This window comes from Pholcus phalangioides, unplaced genomic scaffold, assembly GCF_987345545.1.
Source record: "Pholcus phalangioides strain wild (caught in Gottingen) unplaced genomic scaffold, Ppha-v1.0 ptg000001l_1, whole genome shotgun sequence".
In the NCBI taxonomy this organism is placed as follows: Eukaryota; Metazoa; Arthropoda; class Arachnida; order Araneae; family Pholcidae; genus Pholcus; species Pholcus phalangioides.
The window spans coordinates 19,891,509-19,913,988 of NW_028301594.1; the positions used below are offsets into that span (position 1 = coordinate 19,891,509).

Below are 22,480 nucleotides of genomic sequence, written 5' to 3' on the forward strand. Positions count from 1 at the left end.
CAGCCTATGCTGTACTCAGAGAGTCAGTATATGCCAAATTAATTGAGATCATTTTAGAAAATATGAATTCGATAAGTTGTGGCTTACTTATCACAGAAATTTGGAATTCGTAGGGCTATGTCCGAAGGACGTGAAGTATCAAAATTCAAGAACGCATTTCATATGCAATTACAAAACCTAACTGTCAATTATGTGAGCAAATAATTTTGGAATCCTGCACCTAATGGTTACAACAGAGTATATATATGTTCATTCTAATGAATTGCGTGATTAAATACAATATATGTGATTACATGTGGACACAAGATTATATGCGATAAATATGGGTAGTAGCGTTCAGTATATATGCCACACTATGCCTCCAATCAATGAAGAGAGAATTAGAATTATTTACACTTTTTACAAAACTAAACCAATTCACTGACCCATATCAGGCCAGTATGTTCTTTAGGTTGAAGAAACCTCAACATCTCTCCCGCAGGATAAGGCAAGATGCCTCTTATGTGCTAATATTCCGATGTTTCAGCCCTATCGAAATATACTCTACATAGTTTGACTAGATAGTCATGTATGGTTTCAATTTAAAATACTTCATTATGTCAAGATTTCTGATATACCATTGTGCCCCGGTATTTTCACGAAGTATTTTATTTTGTTGCACTTGTAATTGTTTGATGAAAGAGGGTTTCACTGTGGAAAAGCATGGTGCTGTATAGCACATAATTGGTCTAAGTACTGACTTGTTCATAAAGGTTTTGTTTTTGAGGCTAAGTGCAGAGCGTGTGTAACCGACTCTGTTTAGAAGTCCTACAGCCTTAGCGGCTCGAACTTTCGCCTCATAAATGTGAGCTTTGAAACTTAGTTTTTTTATCCAAAACAACACCAAGATATTTTGTCTGAGACTTGGGTTGTAATATGGTGTGTCCCACTACGATAGTGGTGTTCGGCGGGAGTTGCCTTCTTGCAAACCATATAAAGTGCATTTGCTCTCGTTTAAGACCACTGCATGTAGTTGACACCAGATCTCGACCCTTCGGACCACTTCTTGCAAGTTCCTCAGAGCTTCCTAAGGGTCCCTGGATGTCATAAGGATTTTCGAGTCGTCAGCATAAGAAGCTAAGCTTCCTCTTTGTGAAGTCGGAAAATCGTCAATAAAAATATTGAAGAGTATTGAGCCAATTACTGACCCTCGACAAATTGATGCCTTAAGTGGACGTCGAGTAGAAAGGGCGTTTTTGATACGGACCTGAAATGTCATATCCCTGAGGTAGCTGTGAACCATATGTATAAAGTGGGAGGGAAACCTTCTGAGTATCATAATGGCAATCAGTGTTGAGTGCTTCACCTTATCGAAGGCCTTCTGTATGTCTGAATCAAAATATGCTACATAATCCTTATATGAAAGCATCTTGTATGTATTCAACAACACGGACCAGTTGTGTTACACAAGAATGTCCGCTACGAAAAGCATGTTGTTCATCTCGGATAAAGCTGTCAGTCCCGGAGAGGTGACTCCGCGTAGTAGGTTTTTTTTGTCAAGGCAAAGTCGAGTACGTCTGGCCTATGCTAAATGTTGGGGATAATGTGTAGGTGATTGCGGTGCATGAACATCAATCATATTTGGCGAGCACCCTACCATCCTGATTTGTTGTGATGCTGTTGAAAAGTTGGTTTTTAGAATTGAAATCGCCAGCTACAAATATGGGATTATTACCGTTTCTTCTAAATATCGCTTTTAACGAGGGGATATCGAGTCGGTATAGTGGTGGCATGTAGAAGGAACATATTACCATCGGTTGTTGATTTGGGCAATGTACCCTAATACGATGACCTCACAAGTTGTGTATAAAAATTCCTTTCGAGAAGTTTAAGGACTCATTTTTGTTTTTCTAATGGTAATTTGTCTGACTATATTTTATTAATTAACTAGCCAATCAATTACAATTTTTCTCTGCGAATAAGTACTCGACGCATAAATAGTTTAAAAATTTATAAAAACTTTCGCGATTTGTGCGAAAAAGTTATTCTCAGAAGGGGGATTTTTTTTTAGCGAGGAATAGAATTTAGTTTACATTTTGTCGATAAATGACGCTGCACAAAAGCAAGTTGAATTTCCTTGTTACTGGCGCTCACATAAGGTTTTTCATTATAATGTTGACATTGGTGGACATCAGCCACGAATCGTCGGCTGAATCTTTGCGAACGTTTCGTACGCAGAAGAAATTTGATTAAGGTTCAGGTACCATTACTTCTGCTAGACTGACGTGCAAAGATCTTTATATATAAAAAATTCAAAACTAAATTCTGTTTCCATATCAAAACAAACCTGCTTTCGTGAGAATCTCTTTTCTACAAACCGCATTCAAATACCTATACCAATTTCCTGGATTTTTATTAATTTTTGAACTGTTTACCAATTTATGTGACACCCTGTACTTAAAATGTCATTTTCTGGTGGTAATACGAGTTAAGCCAAAACCAACACTATTAATTTTCTTGATTTATTTGCGTTTATTGTAGGTGTTAAAATGCTGTTTGAAAAGAAAAAATATATTAATTAATATTAACTTATTAATTTGGGTCGATACCTTTACTAGGGTCATTGAGTACGTACAGGGTATCCCATAGAGACCGCTCAAACTCTGCACAGCCAGATTCCTCGCTTCGAATACATAAAAATGATCAAATAACTGTACCTGTACGGCCCATAGTTTTCGAGAAAAATGCGAAAGAAAAGTATGACGTCATATCCGGTTCAAGAAAACATGAACATCGGTATTTGCATAGGAAGATGTTCAAAATGCCCACAGCGCATATCGTGGCATGCATGTGCGACGTGGAATGACGTCAAGACATCGTTTGTTATAGCACCGGATATGACGTCATATATTCCTTTCGCATTTTTCTCGACAACTATGGGTCGTACGGGTACAGTTCTTTGGGTATTTTTACGTATCCCAAGCGAGGAATCTGGCTGTGTAGAGTTTGTGCGGTCTTGATGGGAAACACCCTGTATATGCGCACCTCATGTTTTAGAAGAAGAATCATTCAAAAACATTTAAGACAAGAGTGCTCAACCTTTAGAACAGCGCGGCCACTTCATTTGTTTGAAAACCTGTCGCGGTCCACTCAAGTCAGGTGTAAGTGTGCTATGGGTCGCTTGAGTGATCTGAAACTGCGGCGTGTTTAACTTAAGTGATGTGGAACTACACCACGGGCAACTGAAGTGTTCTAAAAATCGTGCCACGTGTCGGTGATCTGGAAATATATCGCGAGTAATTTGAGTGATTTGTAGCGAGTGACTTGGGCGATCTGTCGAGGGTCACTTGAGTAATCTATAAATGTGCCATGAGTCACTCAAGTGATCTAAAAATGTGTCTCAAGCCACTTCAGTGATATCAAACTGTACCACGGGCCGCTTAAGTGTTGTGTAACTGAGCCACGTATCACTCAGCGATGTGTAATTATGACGCGGGTCCCTTTAAGCTGCAATTAGAAATCCTTAAACTATCTTCAAATTGCCGTATCTTATTTAATTGAGAAGGCTCTCTGCTGATTTTCACAAGGAGCAAGAAAGTATCAGGAAAATTTTCCAATTGAGAAATCAATTTCACACAATATCTGGACGTGTCAGTGCTAAAATACGAGGCTTTTAAGGAGGCGAGATAACTCGTTATTACCGCTTAAACAGTAAAATGATGTGGAACTTAACACAGGCGAATTAAGCGATTTGTAAATATGTCGCGGGTCACTAAAGCGATCTGTAAATGTGCCACAGCTCATTTCTCAAAAGTTAGGTTCGAGGGTCTCGGGTCACATCAGATGACACTGAGAGCAACTATTTGGCTCACGGGCGGAGACAACATATGTTGGGTTGAGCACATGATTTGATACCATTAAGCATTAATTGTAACACAATTCACACGTTTAAAAAGAAATACGATAAACATGTTGGGGTAAATCGAGAAGCTATCCGTACTTAGAACAGGACAACCATAAATACATTTTATGGGCGTTGTATAATATTTGATCGTGTATAAATATATTGTTTATAATTTTTTTATTGAATTTTTAGTTGGGTTGCTGTAATTTAGTAATGCATGACATCCTTACTTGTTATGGGCATCTTTTTCTCAGCCAGCTCGTTGGGCATTTTGCCTGTTGTGGCCTTGTATTTGTATTTGTATATGAGCTGATACCATTAAAAATGAAATACACAAACGTGTACCTCTAGAACGAAGAGGATGTGGGAAAAGTACGAATATCTGTCATGGGAAAAATTCGTTGAAAATCAAAAAATGCCCAAATGAAAAAAATTAATAGCAATTTTTTTTCATCTTCTCTGAAATCGGTGAATTGTCAAACAAAGAGAACTTAGCGAGTCCCGCTAACGAACGTAACTCGGAATCGCGAGAAAATACAGAAGAAAAAAAAAGTCCACGGGACACTAATCAAGTCTTTTCTTCCCAAAGACACTCGGCTCGTACATGACTATTTTCTTTCTCATTTTATTTCTTTTCTTGTTCAATCTTATCTCTTCTTCTTTTTTTTTCCTTTGTGGTTACCTCCCCCCGACCATCTAACATTGACCTTTGATTCTGTCCAGCCGCTTCTCAACAGTTTGAGCAGATACGTAGTCAATAGATGATATAGGTGGTCCTGGGTAGCAAGCACATGCGCATTGGTCAGATCCCGTTCGGGGTCGCGGGTAGTAGTGTGCGAGTGGAAACTTCGCTCGGAGGTAAAAGGGGAACCGACGGGAAACTGTGCAGATGGAAAACATCCCTCGACTGTGGCGGAATCTCATTTTGTCTCTGGCTCTTGCCTCAGGAACGTCACTGCTTTGGATCCACGCGAGCGAGCGGCGAGCAGAAAACGCCGCTCAGTCGCTCGGTCGTTGTTCATACGAATGGCGCGTTTCTCAAATGAGTCGTCTCCTCGTTTCGAATGCACGTTGGAATAGACTCATGCAAAACGACTAAATATATATATCGTCTCTTTATCTTTCGTTTTTCTCTCTCTCTCGACAAGTGTAAAGTTTTCACGCACGTTTTTGTGGTGATTCATCATCGTAGCAATTATAATCCACGTCGAAAACTGACAAGAAGTTAATGAGGGGGATACTGGTGATATTTATCGAAAAAGTGCTACGCATTGTCCGACACGTGATGGATGGCTTAGAGCTTTCGATAACAGCGTGTTAAAGAGAAAGATTAGCGAAAACAAAGAAAGTTTGAGGAGTGTCTTGGACTCGATTTTAACAACTGTGAGACAATATATTGTCCGATACTTGCTCAAGACATTTTCGATATTTTACACGTGCGACTTCTACGACGGACTAACATTATTTGATAACTTTTGGCGAAATTTATGCCCGGTAGTGTTCGCGTATTTTTTGCTGAAAGATTTGAAGCGGTTCTTTTTTGTGTACGTCTTGGGGAACTAAATTCTTACCTCTTCCAAAAATGACGTTTGTGGTGATAACTTCTCTACTCGTGATATTTCTGAAGGCAATCACGGGTAAGTTTGTCACAAACTTTCATCCAGCTTCAATTTTTTTTTACGTGGCTTTTTGCATGACGAAGCATCACAAATAGTGATTAAAGTTTGGCTGTTGACTTATTCCCCCTTCAGATATTTTTTAAACAATTTTAATGAATATCAGTTGAATTTTCCCTAGACATTTATTATTAATACATTTAAAGCAAATCAGTTCTAGCTAAAATTAAAAAAAGAGAGAAAATTCGGTTTTCCAAATAATGGTTTCGTTCTGTTAAATTTTGGTTCATTAATGAAATTCACAAGGATTATGAATAAAATATTAACGGATGTAAATGTTTTTGAATTATTCTCAACGCTAAAAATAAGAAAATATTTCATCTCTTTCAAGAACCAAAGTTGAGAATTTCAACACTAATATAACTGAAATATTCATGTTCAATATTCAATTCATTTCCGACACGTGAAAAAGAAATAACATGCATGAAAAAATCTAAATAAAATAAATAAATAATAAGCGGCATAATTAAAAACGTATAATCAAAAATATAAAAGACGTTAATAGCAAGAAAGATGAGCAGGTTTGGACGAACAACAGAGGAAAAGGCGAGAAGGTCTTTCATTGAATAATTTCACAAAAGTTAATATCAATTCAATTTGAATGACTCATTCCTAAGAATTATAACATTTTTCTTTTCGGTAATGGTAATTTCAGTAATCTTCTCTCACCATTGCGACAAACCTTACGTCAAACATCGTCGACAGTATGACAATAAAAAACTTTTATTTCCAAAAAACCATAATTATTGAATCTACATTCACACGATACATTCAATAACCATTTTTTTTTTCTCATTGCAATAAATGAATTCTATTCTGGAGGGAAAATGGAAAAAAGAAAAATAAATGAAATTGAATCACTTCCATGAAATTCAGTTTAGCATCTTTCTCTTCTCGTTCAAACAGCAATAAAATAATATTCAAAGTTACACAATGAGAGAGAATTGGTAGACCGTATTTTGGAATATCCAAGAAATATGGTTTCAAAGCTCAAAACTGTAATATAGTTTTTTTTAAAGAAGAGAATAGAAAAAAGTAAAGAGAGACCGATATATCACATTTTTCGCCATGCATGTGCAAATGTCAGCTCATAGGAAGCCGATAAGATTGATTTTATAACCTTCTTGAAATTTCTGGGAATAATTTTCTCGAATTTCTGTCTGGTGAATAAATTTTTTCTCTTTACGGTTATTTTTTATAGGTTGAAACATTCATTTCTGTCATGATGAAAATTTATACAGAACGCTTAATAAAGGTGATGAGGATAAAAATATTTTACTTTGTAATTAAATTACCTCCTGCTGCAATGTAAATCGAGGATAAGAAACTATGTAGATGTAAATTTTTTCTGCGGAATAGAAATTTATAAAATAGATTCGAAATATCATTCAGAAACTTATTGAAAAAAAATTTAAATCGTTCGTTATATCTTGAAAATATATTAATTTCGTTCAGTTAGTCAGATTTCAGAAAAAAATTTATACAAGTGATGTATATGGTAGAATTTTTGTGTTAAAACTAGTAGAGAGAACCCACATTTCGTTCTTCCTATAAATACCGATACCGGTCAAAATGACCGGAGGTTGATTTTCACTATAAAATCTCGATTTTTATAGTTTTTTTTTACGGCCAAATGTAGATATGGGTGTAGGTAAGCAATATTATATAAAAACTCGGAGTTTTTCAAAAAAAATTTATAATTAAATTTTATTTTTAACCCTCTTTGCTCCGAGGCACACGTATGTATACCTATTTACTAACGGTATTTAATGGTTTTAATGATCCATTTTTAAATTCATGACTTAGGCTAGGCACAAAGGTATCTAAATAAGATAACGTTAATTTTTTTCTTTTATAACTTTTTTTCTTCTTTAAAGGTCATTTTGACATGCAATAAACACAAATCAATGGGAAAGCAAATATTTTTTGTCAGTTTTGGCTTAAGGTTTGAAGAGGATAATACTTACACGGAGTTCCTCGCTGCACAACCAATAAAAAAATATTCATTGTCTAAACGTTATAATATCAATTGTATTCGCACATCAACTTTCTTTGCTTTTCAATACCTTCATTACATTAGAAACTCATTTTCCGCATATATATTTTTTATGCATTGAAAGTTTATTGAATTAATTTTGTTGTCATTATTAGTATTTATTATTATAAAAGTTATTGTATTGTGGGACCTGGCATATCTGTCTTTTTCGTGGCACAGTAGCTCTTGTTGTTTTTCTAACAACAAAATCAGAATTTTAGGAAAATTCTGATTCCTGAACAAATAAGGGTCTCTGAGCTTTTTTACTAACTTCGACATGAATTAAATTAACTCTCCCGGTTTTTGTTTTTCTTCCACAAATCGAACAAGCATTTCTTGCGGCCACGTCGGGAAATGCTTGTTAGGAAATTAATTATTTTCGCACGGAATAATTTCGAGCCATATGATCAACACTGTACTTGCTTTACGTTTCGTTGTAAAACTCGACGGTTTCGCAAATTTTTCTCACTTTCAGAATATTTCAATGAATTGAAAGTAGTAGGAAAGTGTTTTCCTTTTTTTTTATCCAATAAACGCAAAATACAACGTCTTTATGTATAAATGCGTCAAATGCGGTTTCATATAAAAGCTTTCCTGATGAATTCCACGTTAAATTTGTTTCCGATCCTTTATTATTATAATTACCAAGATAGTATTATTCTGCTTTAGTATTTCAGCAAGTATTGATAAAGAAAAACAATTATCACGAGCTCAAATTTCCATTCGCTTTCAGACAAGATTCAGTGATTCGTATTACATTTTTAGCCAAATAAGCATTTTTACTTTATAATTGGCCGATCATTAATGATGCTTTTAACTAGCCAAAATCTGAGCATATCTATATTAGTTGTAATTTGATGTCATGATTCGGCAAAATATTTGCAGCACATGGCTGTGAAAGGGCCTATAACGTTACCAATCAAAATTCCTTCTATAGGTACTGTATAAATAAAAATATCTCAGCCGATTTTTTTTCCATTTATGATAGTTGGATATGCGTAATATTTAAGCATTTTTAGCAAATCTTGAAATTTCATTCTAAACGTTCATAATGAAAATTTAACGTAAAGACCAAAAACGGTCAAAATTACCAACCTGGTCCTTCTAGTGTTGAAGTTAAAATTTATTACACACATTTCGATTACCACTTTTATCATATTATTATGTTCTACCAGAAGTTAAAAGAAAGAAATTTAAGAAATCTCATTCGAAATTATACTTAAAAAAACATCATAAATCGTTAAAGTAGCCCTTTCCATTTCTAAAATAAATTTATTATTGCTTAAATTTGCAATTCATCATTTTCAGTTAATAATAATTTTTTTTCCAATTTCAAAAAAAGATTTATACGAATGATATACATAGAATGATTTTAATTAAAGTTTCTGTGTACTTTCCTCAAAAATTACTTATCCAAATACAGAAAAAACGTTAGGATATCTTAATGAGACCATGGCAGAGAGATTTATTAAATTTAAAAAAAAATAGTTCAACTTTCGAAGATGGAAAAGTGATGCTTATTTTAATTGAGTTTTCCTTTTCCCCATAGACCATATAGCGTATATACCAAGTTTCAATGGGATACGTCCTCCAGAACGATCACTATAAAGATCTGAGTAGTGTTAATATACTGACGGGTTTTCGAGAAAAACTGGAACTTTAACTATGATTACCCTGTATTTTTTGTTAGTAATTCAAATACTGTATATTACACACACATTTAACTTCCAAAACTCATTTTTCGTAAAGTGAATAAAAATGTGTGTGTGATTGTCGTTTTTATCATATTACTTATGATTTATCAGAAACTTAATCAAAATAAAAAATACTTAATTTCTTACGTTTTATTACTTATTGTATGTCTAACCTGATTATATAAATGAGTTTTATTACATAAGAATGTCCCATAAATTTATGAGTACATTTTTTTTTTATCATTTATGAGTACATTTTTTTTATCATTTATGTTCATATTTCGATCATTTCCCTTTTTTATGAACTTGCATATTCGCATATCATTTTCTAATCAAATGATCGATTTTTTCTGAGTTTCTCGGAATGACGGTGACGGTATCATAATGATAATCATCATCATTATCATAACGAAAATTTCTCTTCTCATCTTCTACCGTGATCTACCGGATATTAACGTATACTCCACGAATGTTGTTTTTTTTTCTTTTCTGACACATAATTTTTTTTGGAAAAATTTTCCGCAGCGAGAAACGAGAACTATCTAACATTCTTTAGTTATCTTCAAAAAAATATGTTCGAGAAAAAATTTGTTCGGTAATAAATGCGATAATATCTGCAAAATATAAATCGGACAAGTGAATAAATACTAGAGCGAGTGAGCAAACTACCGTCTCCTGTCTCCTTAATAACTCGCGTACTCTTATTTGATAATTTTTTTATGTGACTAAATCTCTCTAATTAGTTTATTTTCATTGAAATCTATTTCCCCATAATGCTTTCTCCAACGATTTTACAACTGCAGACATGTGAAAATGGTTGAAAATGTTCATGAACTGGTGGAAATGGGAAAGATTGCGGACCAGTAAAAAAACTAATACATCAACCGGAAGAATATTTTTCAGACCGGTAAAAAATAAATTACTATATAGGGGGAAAAAATCGAACCTTGAAAAAATAAATAAATAGAAGAAAAAAAAAGATTTCTGAAAACAAAAATTCAATGAAAAACATGAATAGGAGAGATAATTTGCCGGCCACTAAAATTTGGACAAATGATTTGCAAAAAGGCATAAACATAATTTATACGTAGAAGTACGGACTGGGAAAAACCAAAGAAATAATTAGCAGAAAATTTGAAAAAAAAATTGCAGACCGACAGAAAATACATAAACAGAAAAATAATTCACGAATGGGCAAAAAATGCATAAACAAGAGAAATTGTTTGCGGACCAGTAAGAAAATACATAAATAGTGGAGTTAAGTCAGACAAAAGATTGCATGAACAGGAAGAGAAATTTGCAGCCCAGCAAACAAGTGCGTATATAAATGGGAGAAATAATTCCAGACCGTAAAAGACGTAACTAGGAAAAATAATTTTTGGACCGGCAGAAATTACACTAATGCCGCACATTGGATAGTTTGTGTTTCAGGAAACACGAAAAAAATAGAAGCTAACCACGAAAAACATCGTATATCTTCGGAATATTAATTCCATCAATTTCAGTGAATTTCTAATATCCAAAATTATCTTTAAATTTCTTTTCAGTTTTTTTTTTCCTTTTAGAACGAGTGTTGACTGTATTTTCGTTACATACAGAAATTGCTTAAAAGAATATTCAATAGTGCAATAGCATATAACCAAAATTTGAGATCACAAAAATGAAAATGAAAAGACGGAACAATATATTATTTCAAATCGAAATTGAAAGAATTCGAGATCAAATTGCAATCGATATGGTAAAAATATCAAATTTTTAATGAACATACATTAAAAACAACGGAAGTTTGTATGTTATTCGATACGACGGATTCTAAAATCAATTCAGAAAATAATTGAATAGGAAAAACTAAATAATGAAAGTAACTATTTCAATATTAAAAATAAGAAACTTTTTATGAAAAACAAGAAATTCGCATTTCGAATTTCTTCATAATGAATGTTAATGGCCAAACTCAAGAAATTTCTTCAACACTTTACTAATTAATTTTTTTTTTTTCGTTTAGCATCTCTTACCCGTGATTTGTTGAATTTGTCATAAGTGTAATTCACAGAGATAGTTGGATTTTACGTAAATTTCTCATTAAAAACGGGAATTGAGAAAGAAGAAACTAAGTTTATGAAACAAAATATTATTTTTTTCGGAGGAAACAGAACCATAAAAAATTTTTTATCCAGTTTTTCAGTAAAAGTACTAAAAAAAAATTTATATAAGATTCTTTATTCTTTTTCCGCTTTTTATTGTTCTTTTCTTTCTCTTATCCATTTCATTTTCCTTGCTTCCATATAATCCGACTACGAGTTTTGCAAACAAACTGCATCTTACTCTATTCTTTTTCTTTTTCGGTGAAGGGTAATCCAGCAAAAAACTAAAAGCATTTCATGTCGAGGATCTCATGAAACGAGGAAAATAGAATAGCACTGAAAAATAACCAAGGAACGTATATATGTATGTGTAACACAGCAATACATGCATTTCCGAGTATATAAAAAAAAAAAATATATAAATAAGTTTTTTTGGTTATTGCTACTCCTTACACAGAAAAAAAAAATTTTTACTATTATTTTCCGCATGCAAAACTAGCTCCCTTCGGAATTTTCCCTGAATCTTTATTTTTTTAAATTCTTTTTTAACTAAAAATTGAGTAGTATATAAAATGCATTAATGTATATGCTTACCATATTGTACTAAAACTGGATTCGAATCCTTTCAAAACTTGTTTTTGAATGTCTGATTTTATTTTTAGCTTGTGTACTATAAGGATTGATACTTTGTAGTGATATTTGTATTTTATCGATTTAGATAAATTCCCAGACAAGAACAGCGTTCAAGTGGTTTTTATTAAAAGTTTTTTAGAAAAAGTTAATATTTAAAATTCATAGAGTTACTTCTATGTAATGCCAAGGGTTTTCATACCAGTTCAGTCCATTGAAAAAATATTTACAAGGGAATTTAAAGAATATGCCAGAAAGGTTTCACAGAGAATATTCGCACGATAATTTAGAAAGAATATACACAAGAAACTTTAGAAAGAATATACGCAAGAAACTTTAGAAAGAATATACGCAAGAAACTTTAGAAAGAATATACGCAAGAAACTTTAGAAAGAATATACGCAAGAAACTTTAGAAAGAATATACGCAAGAAACTTTAGAAAGAATATACGCAAGAAACTTTAGAAAGAATATACGCAAGAAACTTTAGAAAGAATATACGCAAGAAACTTTAGAAAGAATATACGCAAGAAACTTTAGAAAGAATATACGCAAGAAACTTTAGAAAGAATATACACAAGATGCACAAGAAACTTTAGAAAGAATATTCACAAGATGCACAAGAAACTTTAGAAAGAATATTCACAAGATGCACAAGAAACTTTAGAAAGAATATTCACAAGATGCAAAAGAATCTTTAGAAAGAATATTCACAAGATGCAAAAGAATCTTTAGAAGCAATATACACAAGAAACTTTAGAAAGAATATTCACAAGATGCACAAGAAACTTTAGAAAGAATATTCACAAGATGCAAAAGAATCTTTAGAAACAATATACACAAGAAACTTTAGAAAGAATATTCACAAGATGCACAAGAAACTTTAGAAAGAATATTCACAAGATGCACAAGAAACTTTAGAAAGAATATTCACAAGATGCACAAGAAACTTTAGAAAGAATATTCACAAGATGCAAAAGAATCTTTAGAAACAATATACACAAGAAACTTTAGAAAGAATATTCACAAGATGCACAAGAAACTTTAGAAAGAATATTCACAAGATGCACAATAAACTTTAGAAATAATATACACAATAAACTTTAGAAATAATATACACAAGAAACTTTAGAAATAATATACACAATAAACTTTAGAAATAATATACACAAGAAACTTTAGAAATAATATACACAAGAAACTTTAGAAATAATATACACAAGAAACTTTAGAAATAATATACACAAGAAACTTTAGAAATAATATACACAAGAAACTTTAGAAAGAATATTCACACAAGGAAATTTGATTCACATTAACAAAATATTTATATGAAAACACTTGATATATAGTAGATATCTGTGTATTGAATATGTTACGTTAAATTTAATAAATCGGTTATTATAATAATAATAACCGGTTGTTATGAATACTTACAAATCGCCTTGGTAAGTTCGATAAATTTATCACTTTTACCCGAAAATATGCATAATACCTAAGCGACATTGTTAATTTCGATAAATACTAAAAAAATTATCACTTATCGGTGATTATTCATAATAATTAAGCATCGTTGGTAAATTTGATAACTACATGAAATTTATTGCCTTTATCTGTGATTATGCGTAATACCCTAGTGTAATTGGTGAATTCAATAAATATCAAAATAATTCCAAATGAGTCTCGTATGTGGGATGAATATATTAGTGGAACCCCGATATAATGACAAGAAATTTTGAAATCGTACCCCGATATAATGATGCAATACATATATAAATCATTATGTATAGTGTATCATATGGCACGATTTTCCATGTTTACCAACGACGCGACGCTTGGGTGTTATACATAATCGCCGATAAAGGTAATAATTTTTCTTAGTAATATTAATACTTATTTACTATCAATTTTACCTACCAACGACGCTTGGGTACTATGCATAATAACCTGTATAAATGATAAAATTAGAACTTACCAAAATGGACGGCGAAACACGCGCAATCGCCGGGTATTATGCATAATTATTGGATTTATCACATTTACCATAAAATATATACGCTGGTGCATAAATGTTCTTAACATTTTTCGGCGAAGGAATAGTTTATATTACCTTGGAATAGTTCTCCTGTAAAATATCAAAACCTTTTTTGTATAAGGCGTCATTCAAGTATTACGTCAGTATCGAGGGGTGGGGGTTTCGGATATGCTGACTTTTGATGACAAGTGGGGCGGGGGGGGGGGTTCGAAGGTTGCTTACGTCATCAACCACCCTTTTTGAAGATATGAAATATTCTAAGCTGCTGACGAAATTTTGCTGACGAGGGGGGGGGGGATCAAAAAGGGCTAAAAATCTGCTTACGTAACACTTGAATGGTCCCTAAAAAATACTTTTTTTATATATAAAGAGAACATCCGAAAATTTCACAGAATGATGATAATATCCAACTTTGCTTTTCTCCATCGTGCATAATAATATTTCGAGTCCAACTTCTGTGTTAAGAAGATAATTCTCAAAGAAATTAGTCATGTTTTTCGCTGTTGAGTAAAGTTCAGATCAGGTGTGTTGTTGTTGTTGTTATCCTTTGAAATGAGAAACACTGTGAGTACATTGGATATATGCTGAAATTCTATTAGCATAAAAAAAAATTATTAATTTAATATACATAACATCCTCCAGACCAACCGTGACCTCCGCTCTGTCTCTGGGGAATATAGGAAATATACACAACATCCAATACGAATTGTTTTAATCTATCTAGACTGATGAAATTATGGATTACGTATCGAAATGTAAGCGTTTCGAGCTTACCCATTGCGACTTTTCTATGCTTATGCGATTAATATTATTTTTATTGGTAAGGCTAATTAGCTTTTTATTGAAATTAATGCCATTTGCAAATAGTCTTTTTTTTTCTCGATGGCCTAATGCCTTTTCGATCCTGATGAAATACAATGTTTAAAGTCTAAAGAGCTTAATGATTTTGCAATGTTTTGTCGTAATGCAATATTTATTGCTGAATCCATTCGCGTAAATGTCTTTAATTTCAAGTGTATTATTTGTTTCATAACACCATGTTTTTACTCAATTTACGAGAAATTTACTATAAGACATGTGAAAAATACATGCCTTTGTAAGTTTGGAAAATCAACAAATTGGCGTACAGGGTAGCGGGTATGTCTTGTAAAAAGTGTCGGATTCTTCTGACACAAGAAAAAAAATTAGTTGGAATTCAGGGCGACAGATCGCGCTTCATTGTGTGGTTCTAAATGTAACCCCCTTTAAAGGGCGATGAGAATCGACAACTAGTTTGTGAACAAATTCCACCTGGGTATAGTGTGTGTGTGTGTATTACTAGTTGCTGCCCTGCACACAAGGGCAGCAACTATTAATACATCCATGAGATTCATTCGATGTATTAGTTGTCATTCAGTCAAACTGAAGAAATATAGAGAAACCAACATCAACGTATCGTTAGTGAATGCAACTGGAGATCATACATACCAGCAAGAACTGTGACACCTCTGCTACCAATAGCTCCGAGAGCGTTTGAAGCGATGCATCTGTAAGCAGTGGCGTGTACGTCAGCCCTATACGCTTCCGCAGAAAAGGGTGGAAATGCCAGCGATCCATCTAACCTGGTCTGTCGGATCCCAGGGATATCATCAACCATCCCACTATCTCTGAGGATCCAAGTGACCGTAGAGCAGGCGGGTCTCGTGCCCTGGGCGCTAGACCCGAGGGGGCACCAATTTCATTCTGAAGTCTTTCCTTCAACATTACAAGGGGGGCGTCAAAATGCGCTCTTGCCCCGGGTGAACAAGCATCTAGTTGCGGTCCTGTGTGTGTGTGGGTGAATATAATTTCTACTACATGCCATGCACCTCATACCCATCCCTCTGTAGAATTTCTGATGTATCGGTGGATACCGGAATATTTGTTTTTGAGCATATGGGGAAGGTGGATGGTCTAACGTGTTTATGTTGTCAGAATTATGCGAGTTTCCTGGTCTACTCGTGCTGCGATCTGCCTTCCATATTTTGAAGTGCAAATAGCGAGTACCTGAATTTTCATGTTATGTAAGCATTGTGTTGAAAGTCTACCTGTTCTGCTCTCTCCCTGTGCGGTTAGACTTTCTCAACTGGGAGACAGGCTCGCGCATTCACCCCCTCGAAATTTTGAAATCGCTGAAAACCAACTCCAGCCAAATTAAAATACTGCTTTGTTAAACTACGGAGTCTTTTTGGAAGACTGCGCTAGACTGGCAATTTTTATGCAATTATAATACACATTCTCATGCGAAAGATAATTGCCTGCTGTAAAATTTGACGTATTAGATGTTTTTATACATTGTGTTAACGTATTACGAAAAAGCGCCACCTATTAGTATGATTTTCTAGTTTGTTTTTTTTTCTTACCTCGAAAAATGTCCAACTCTCTGATGAGTTGATAAATGGGGCAAAACGCAACCTGGTACGTCAATTTCTTGACTTTTTTTGTGTGCGTGTGTTTTTTTTTTCAATCCGTCCGGTATTTATGGTACAGCCTGTATTTGGCACCAATATCTACGATCATTACGTTTTTAAATGCGTTTTATTAATTACTATAAACTAATAACTGTAATTGGATTATACATGTAAGATAAACATTTGCTGTTTAAAGAATACGGAAAATATTTCTGGAAACGAATAATAACTATTTGCAAGATGAAGTTCTTCCAAACACTGACACAGCAACCGTCTTTTTCTTTACTGAAAAATGCATATTAAAACCAAACATTAAAATATTCATGGTTACAAACTCGTGCGTCTCCACAGCCGTTGCAAACTAACAAATCGCACTAGATTATAGTAACGATTATTACTTCGAAAGGTGGAGGGGGAAACAAAAAAGGTACAAAATTTTACTCGTTCGTATTATGATCCAATCAGATTTGCAAGTATCACGCGAATTCATATTGTGGGAAACGCTCCAAATGTTTTGCATCACGCGAATATTTTCTCCCCCATTTTGAGACCGGATACAAGTGGTAATAAACATTCTCGTTGTAAGCCACAGCAGCCAACCATTAAACGGCCACAGTTCTATCTTTCTGTTTTAAAAATCCGATTATTTACTAATATAACGTTTCATTGAACCAAACATCGACCGGAACAAAAATAAAAAACAGTATACATAAATAAATACATCGACGGAAAAGCGAATGAATCAGAATTTATGAATTCAGCTGAATTAGAATTTCACGGAAACATGAGATACATTTCCGCGGTTTTTCATGTAGTTTTTTTTTTTTTCATGGATTCGCTGATTTCAAATGTTTGCGAAAATATCGAAATAGTTTCCTGACCACGGAAATAACTCCCGTGATTCCCGGTTTCGAGGCCAAAACATTCGAAATTGTACAATTTTCGTGGACCGAGAAATTTCAAGAATGTATATTGTCTCGAGTAATATGTTGCGGAAACAAAATAACGAACTTTCATGAAAAAGCGTAATTATGCGAATTAAATTTAATTGGTGTTTTCAGTTTTGCCCATTTCGAAACATAATCCTATTAAATTTGCTTGAGTAAACGAAATATAATTAATTAATTATATTCATTATCAGTTGTTTCTCCCTTTTTAAGGGAATATAAAGATTTCTGGTGTCTTACAAATAACGGTAGTTTTCTTTTAGTATGATCTTTTCGCATTAATTCGTACCCAATTATAATGCTTCATTCGCGAAAAAATAATTTTATGTATTATATATTTTCAAAAAAATATCTTATAATTTAGTTTCATTAGCGAAGATTTTTCACGAATGTGCAATTATTATCAAAAGTAATTGGAAAGTTTCTAACAATCTGTAAAATCTTTCAAAATTGTGAAGAATCAAATTATTTTATGAATGTATGATACTAATTACACAATGTGAAAAATTTGCAGTGAGAATGCACTTCACACAGGAAAATGAAACGATTATTCATTAATTATATATTTTTATCTACTGTTTATATTAAATTTCCACCAAAATTTTGTCCCACTTCGGTTGACAAAAAAAAAATTAAAATTCCCATTTTTGTAGAAATCTACAATAAAACATTAAGGATCATTGTTTATATCTTCGTCAATGTTGCTTGGGTGCAATTATTTTGTCCAACTGCCTATTTTATCTTTATTCTAACATTAAACTCATTCATATTCAAACAAAAAATTCAAAATATCAAAATGAAATTGTGTCAATTAAAATGATAAATTTAAAAAAAGTAAAATTTGAAAGTGAAAAAAATTTATATTTGAAAACTAAAATTAGAAAACAAAAAATTAAAATTCAGAAATTATAAAAACTTAAATTAGAAATTTAAAATAAAAGTTAATTTTATGATTGAAAAATTTAATATTTAAAATTAAAAAATATTACGGGGAAAATGTATATGCAAAAATTATAATCAATAATGAAAAAAATCGAACTTAAAAATCAAAAGTAAAAAATTTAAATTTAAAGTTCAAAAAGAAAATTTTCATACTCAAAAATATATTAAAAAGGGAAGAAAAAACTAAAACTTAAGAAGCGAAATTTTAAAAACTGAAAAATTATGAAAAGAAAAAAAAATTGGACAAGCTGGAAAGAAGTTTTTGAAGAGTGGGAAAAAATTGTTTTATATTTAAAAAAGCAGGGAAAAAATAGAAAAAACTTTAAAAAAAAATAGACAAATTTTTAAAAAAATTAAATGAAAAATATTATTCCAGATATTTTTTTCCGTCGTATCAAACCCCTGTGTACTAATTGAAATAATAACACTAAACTTTAGTGTCTTTCCATCGAGGGTTATGCGGTCCTTCAAACACAAGACACGGAAAAAAGCGAGACTTAAATAAAAATTGGGGAAAAAAAGTCACATTCATTTAATAAAAGTATTGATTCTTCGACCAATCGTCGTTCTCTGTTCAAACAATGACAGCGAAATAAATAAGAAACAAAACTTCGATCCTTCAACTTTTGTTTCTTTGTAGAAGGAAGAAAGAAAATATCAAGAAATCAATTGTTTTCCACTCCCTTGGTTTAAAAGAATTTTCAACCTTTCCTGACCTCAAGTGACTATTTTGAGCATGTTTCTTTTCTCTCTCTCTCTCTCTTTTCTGACCATTCATATATATAAATCTTCATTTATTTATTTCTTCTTACGGTTAAAATACGTATTTGATCATTCGTATCCATCACGATACTCTTGTGTGTTCTTTTCTATCCAAGTTTTAGTTACAACAAACCTTTCTTTCATGAATAAATATAAATTGCATATGTCACTTTAAATGTGATAAATCGGTAGTTATGCATAATAACCGACAATTATGTATAATCACCAACCGTCTCTGTAAGTTTGATAAATTTTCAGAAATTTATATTATTTTTACTTGTGATTATGCATAATCTGCGATTGAAGCTGGTAAGTATGATAGAAATGGAAGAAATCGTATGCGGAAATATCACTTATCGACTTATTAGTTTTCTCCCGTACGTGATGAGTGCACCACACATATATATTGCAATAAAAATTAAATTAAAATAATGTTATAATGATAAAACATCTAAATTGTGAACAATTTTGTAATGTTAGCTTTCATCACATCTATCAACATTTTTTAACATAATCACCGATCGAATCCATCTTCTTAAACCAGAGTTTGAGCAATACACCTGGTAAATTTAAGTAATTAATGTCGATTCATCATATTCACCAATACGAGTTGGGAATTATACATAATCAGTGGTAAATGCGATAAATTCGCAAAATTTGTCAAAGTTACCAAAATGGATGGCAATTACTCATAATAGCGGATGATCATGCATAATAACCAGATTTATCACATTCACCGCACGAATGTGAATTGTTCCCTATTTCATTTCTTTCGTAAACAATATCCCTACTTAATTAGTATTGTTATAATAACCGGATTTATCACATTTATCGTAACATATGTTATGTATGGGGATTGTTCTCTGCATTAATGCATTTAGTGAACAACTTTCCTACTTAGTTAGTATAGTTTATCAAAATAAAATATTAATAGTTTATTAAAAGATGTCGAAAAACTTGACTTGGCAGAGTATATGAACTCAGACGCGTTTTTAAATGACGAACAAATCAATTTCATAACGAATTTATTATTTCGTTAATTTAAAAACAAAAAGAACTGGATCGTTGAAGTAATTAATAATTTAAAAAAACGTAGTTCTCTTATATAAGCTACTTTAATTGGTTTTTCTCATATACCTACGTGTACTGAGAAATCTATGAAAAAATGAACCCTCACGTATAATTCCTATAATTCTTCAGATTAACATGATTTTTAAATGATCTTTAGCCGTACGTAAATTAAAAATTTACTTTCATTGTGTATGTAAAAGGATTGTTGAAACATTTATCGAGAAAGTGCTCCTTAAAAATAGAGAAACAGAGTGGGATTAGGGATCTTGAATACATCTATGAATTTAATGTTAGAATTATTTATTTTTCTTCCATTTCCGTGGTCTTATCACGTGATTTATCTTTATTCTTATTCAGTGAAATCTGAAGGCGAGAAAGCTCCGAATTTCGTCGTGGAACCTCCAAACAGAGTCCAGTTCGCCAATTCCACCGGCGCTGTGGTACCGTGTTCTGCGGGTGGTTATCCCACACCTACGGTCACTTGGATCCTCAGAGATGGTGGGATGGTTGATGATATCCCTGGGATCCGACAGACCAGGTTAGATGGATCGCTGGCATTTCCACCCTTTTCTGCGGAAGCGTATAGGGCTGACGTACACGCCACTGCTTACAGATGCATCGCTTCAAACGCTCTTGGAGCTATTGGTAGCAGAGGTGTCACAGTTCTTGCTGGTATGTATGCTCTCCAGTTGCATTCACTAACGATACGTTAATGTTTGTTTCTCTATATTTCTTCAGTTTGACTGAATGACAACTAATACATCGAATGAATCTCATGGATGTATTAATAGTCGAAGCATATACAGGGTGCATAAGAAAGTCTGTTTATCCCGGAATAACTCGCGAAACCTTAATCCTTGAAGCTTGCTTCCGTTTAGAAAGAGTATCTAAATAACGCGTAAACCCCAGTATACGTCATTCACATTAAAAGTGGGTGCATAGTTATTGAGAAATAATTAAATTAACTCTTTATTCAGTCACCCTGTCCTAAAAAACCCGTTTAAAAAGTTGTTGTCCTGTCTCTCCTGAGCCCAAAAATATCCATGTTTCTACGTGCAATATTCACTTAGATATTTGAGTTCGAAAATCGAAGGAAAAGACGGAAAGAATCACAAACTAACGTTCATATGAGTTGGTTTTTTTTTTCAAAAATTTCTGAAAGTGAGGGAAAGAACAACATACATATATAAATAGTCAAACTTCAGACATTAACAGCGCGATTCTTCGATGCCGCAGTTTAATAATCCTTTTTTAAATTCTGAGATGTTTCCTCAACTTTCAATGAGCAATATCTCGGCGAATATTTTGCTTGGACCAGGGGTCTTCAAAACTTGCTCCGCGAGCCTTATTTGACCCTTGGAAATTTTTTTGTTGTGGCCCGACGATCATTTTCATAAAATGTTTGGAAACATTGACACAAACGATTAACTACAAAATTAACGAAAGAAATAATTCCAGAATTGATGAAAATACAGTATTACTGAAATAAATTATTTTAAAATTTTTGAAACAAGCAATTTCAGAATTAGTGAAAAAAAAACTTATAAATCAATGAGAGAAAAGTAATTTCTGATACAAATTGTTTCACAATCAATAAAAGAATAGTTGCTTAATTATTGAAAAAAGGGATTTCGAGATATATTGAGAAAGAAAATAATTTCAGAACTATACCGAAATATATAATTAAAGAAACATTTTAGATTTAAGATCAAAATTATTCCGATAATTAATTAATTTAATCAGTAATTTATCAAAAAATTTTCAGAGTTGGTGTAAAAATAGGTAATTAATAAAGGAAATAATTTCAAAATAAATGAAATTGTTCAATTATTTTTGTCCTTGTTTAACTGGAAGTCCCACTGGCTAATTCAATTAAGACGTCATTAAATTACATGAATTGGTGGTCCGCGGGCTTCGTAGGAAGTTTCTATTTGTCCCGCCGTGTCTGAAAGGTCTTGAAAACCCTGGCTTAGACTAATGAACAATTTTTGGATGAGTTCAGTAGAAACACGGCAACAACGTTCTAATTAAAAGTTACAGGACATAGAGATCGTATAGGAAATGAACTTTGTGTCTCGGTACATATACAAGTCCTAGTTAATTAAATGACGTATGTAAAGTGGGCAGGTTATTTACGTAATTGAAGGTATGTGTGTTTAAACACCTGTCCAAAAGTTAAAGTAGTGTATAAGGAATTTACTATGAGTATTGCTGAATACTTTAGTTATTGTCACAAATTCAAAAATATGAAGCTGAGATATCCTACAGCTTAACTAATCCTAGTATAAATAA

General features: G+C 32.7%; 1 protein-coding gene across 2 annotated transcripts in view; it reads left to right on the top strand.

The window, feature by feature from the left end:
• Positions 1-4,764: 4,764 nt before the first annotated feature.
• The window catches only part of LOC149090035 (cell adhesion molecule Dscam1-like), a 105,228-nt gene continuing 87,512 nt past the window's right edge, over positions 4,765-22,480 (top strand). For both annotated transcript variants that reach the window (XM_089232013.1, XM_089232015.1), the window contains exons 1-2: positions 4,765-5,520; positions 20,546-20,860. In XM_089232013.1, coding sequence (XP_089088139.1) covers positions 5,466-5,520; positions 20,546-20,860 — 370 coding nt within the window. In that variant the 5' untranslated portion in view covers positions 4,765-5,465. The remainder of the gene's footprint in view (positions 5,521-20,545; positions 20,861-22,480) is intronic.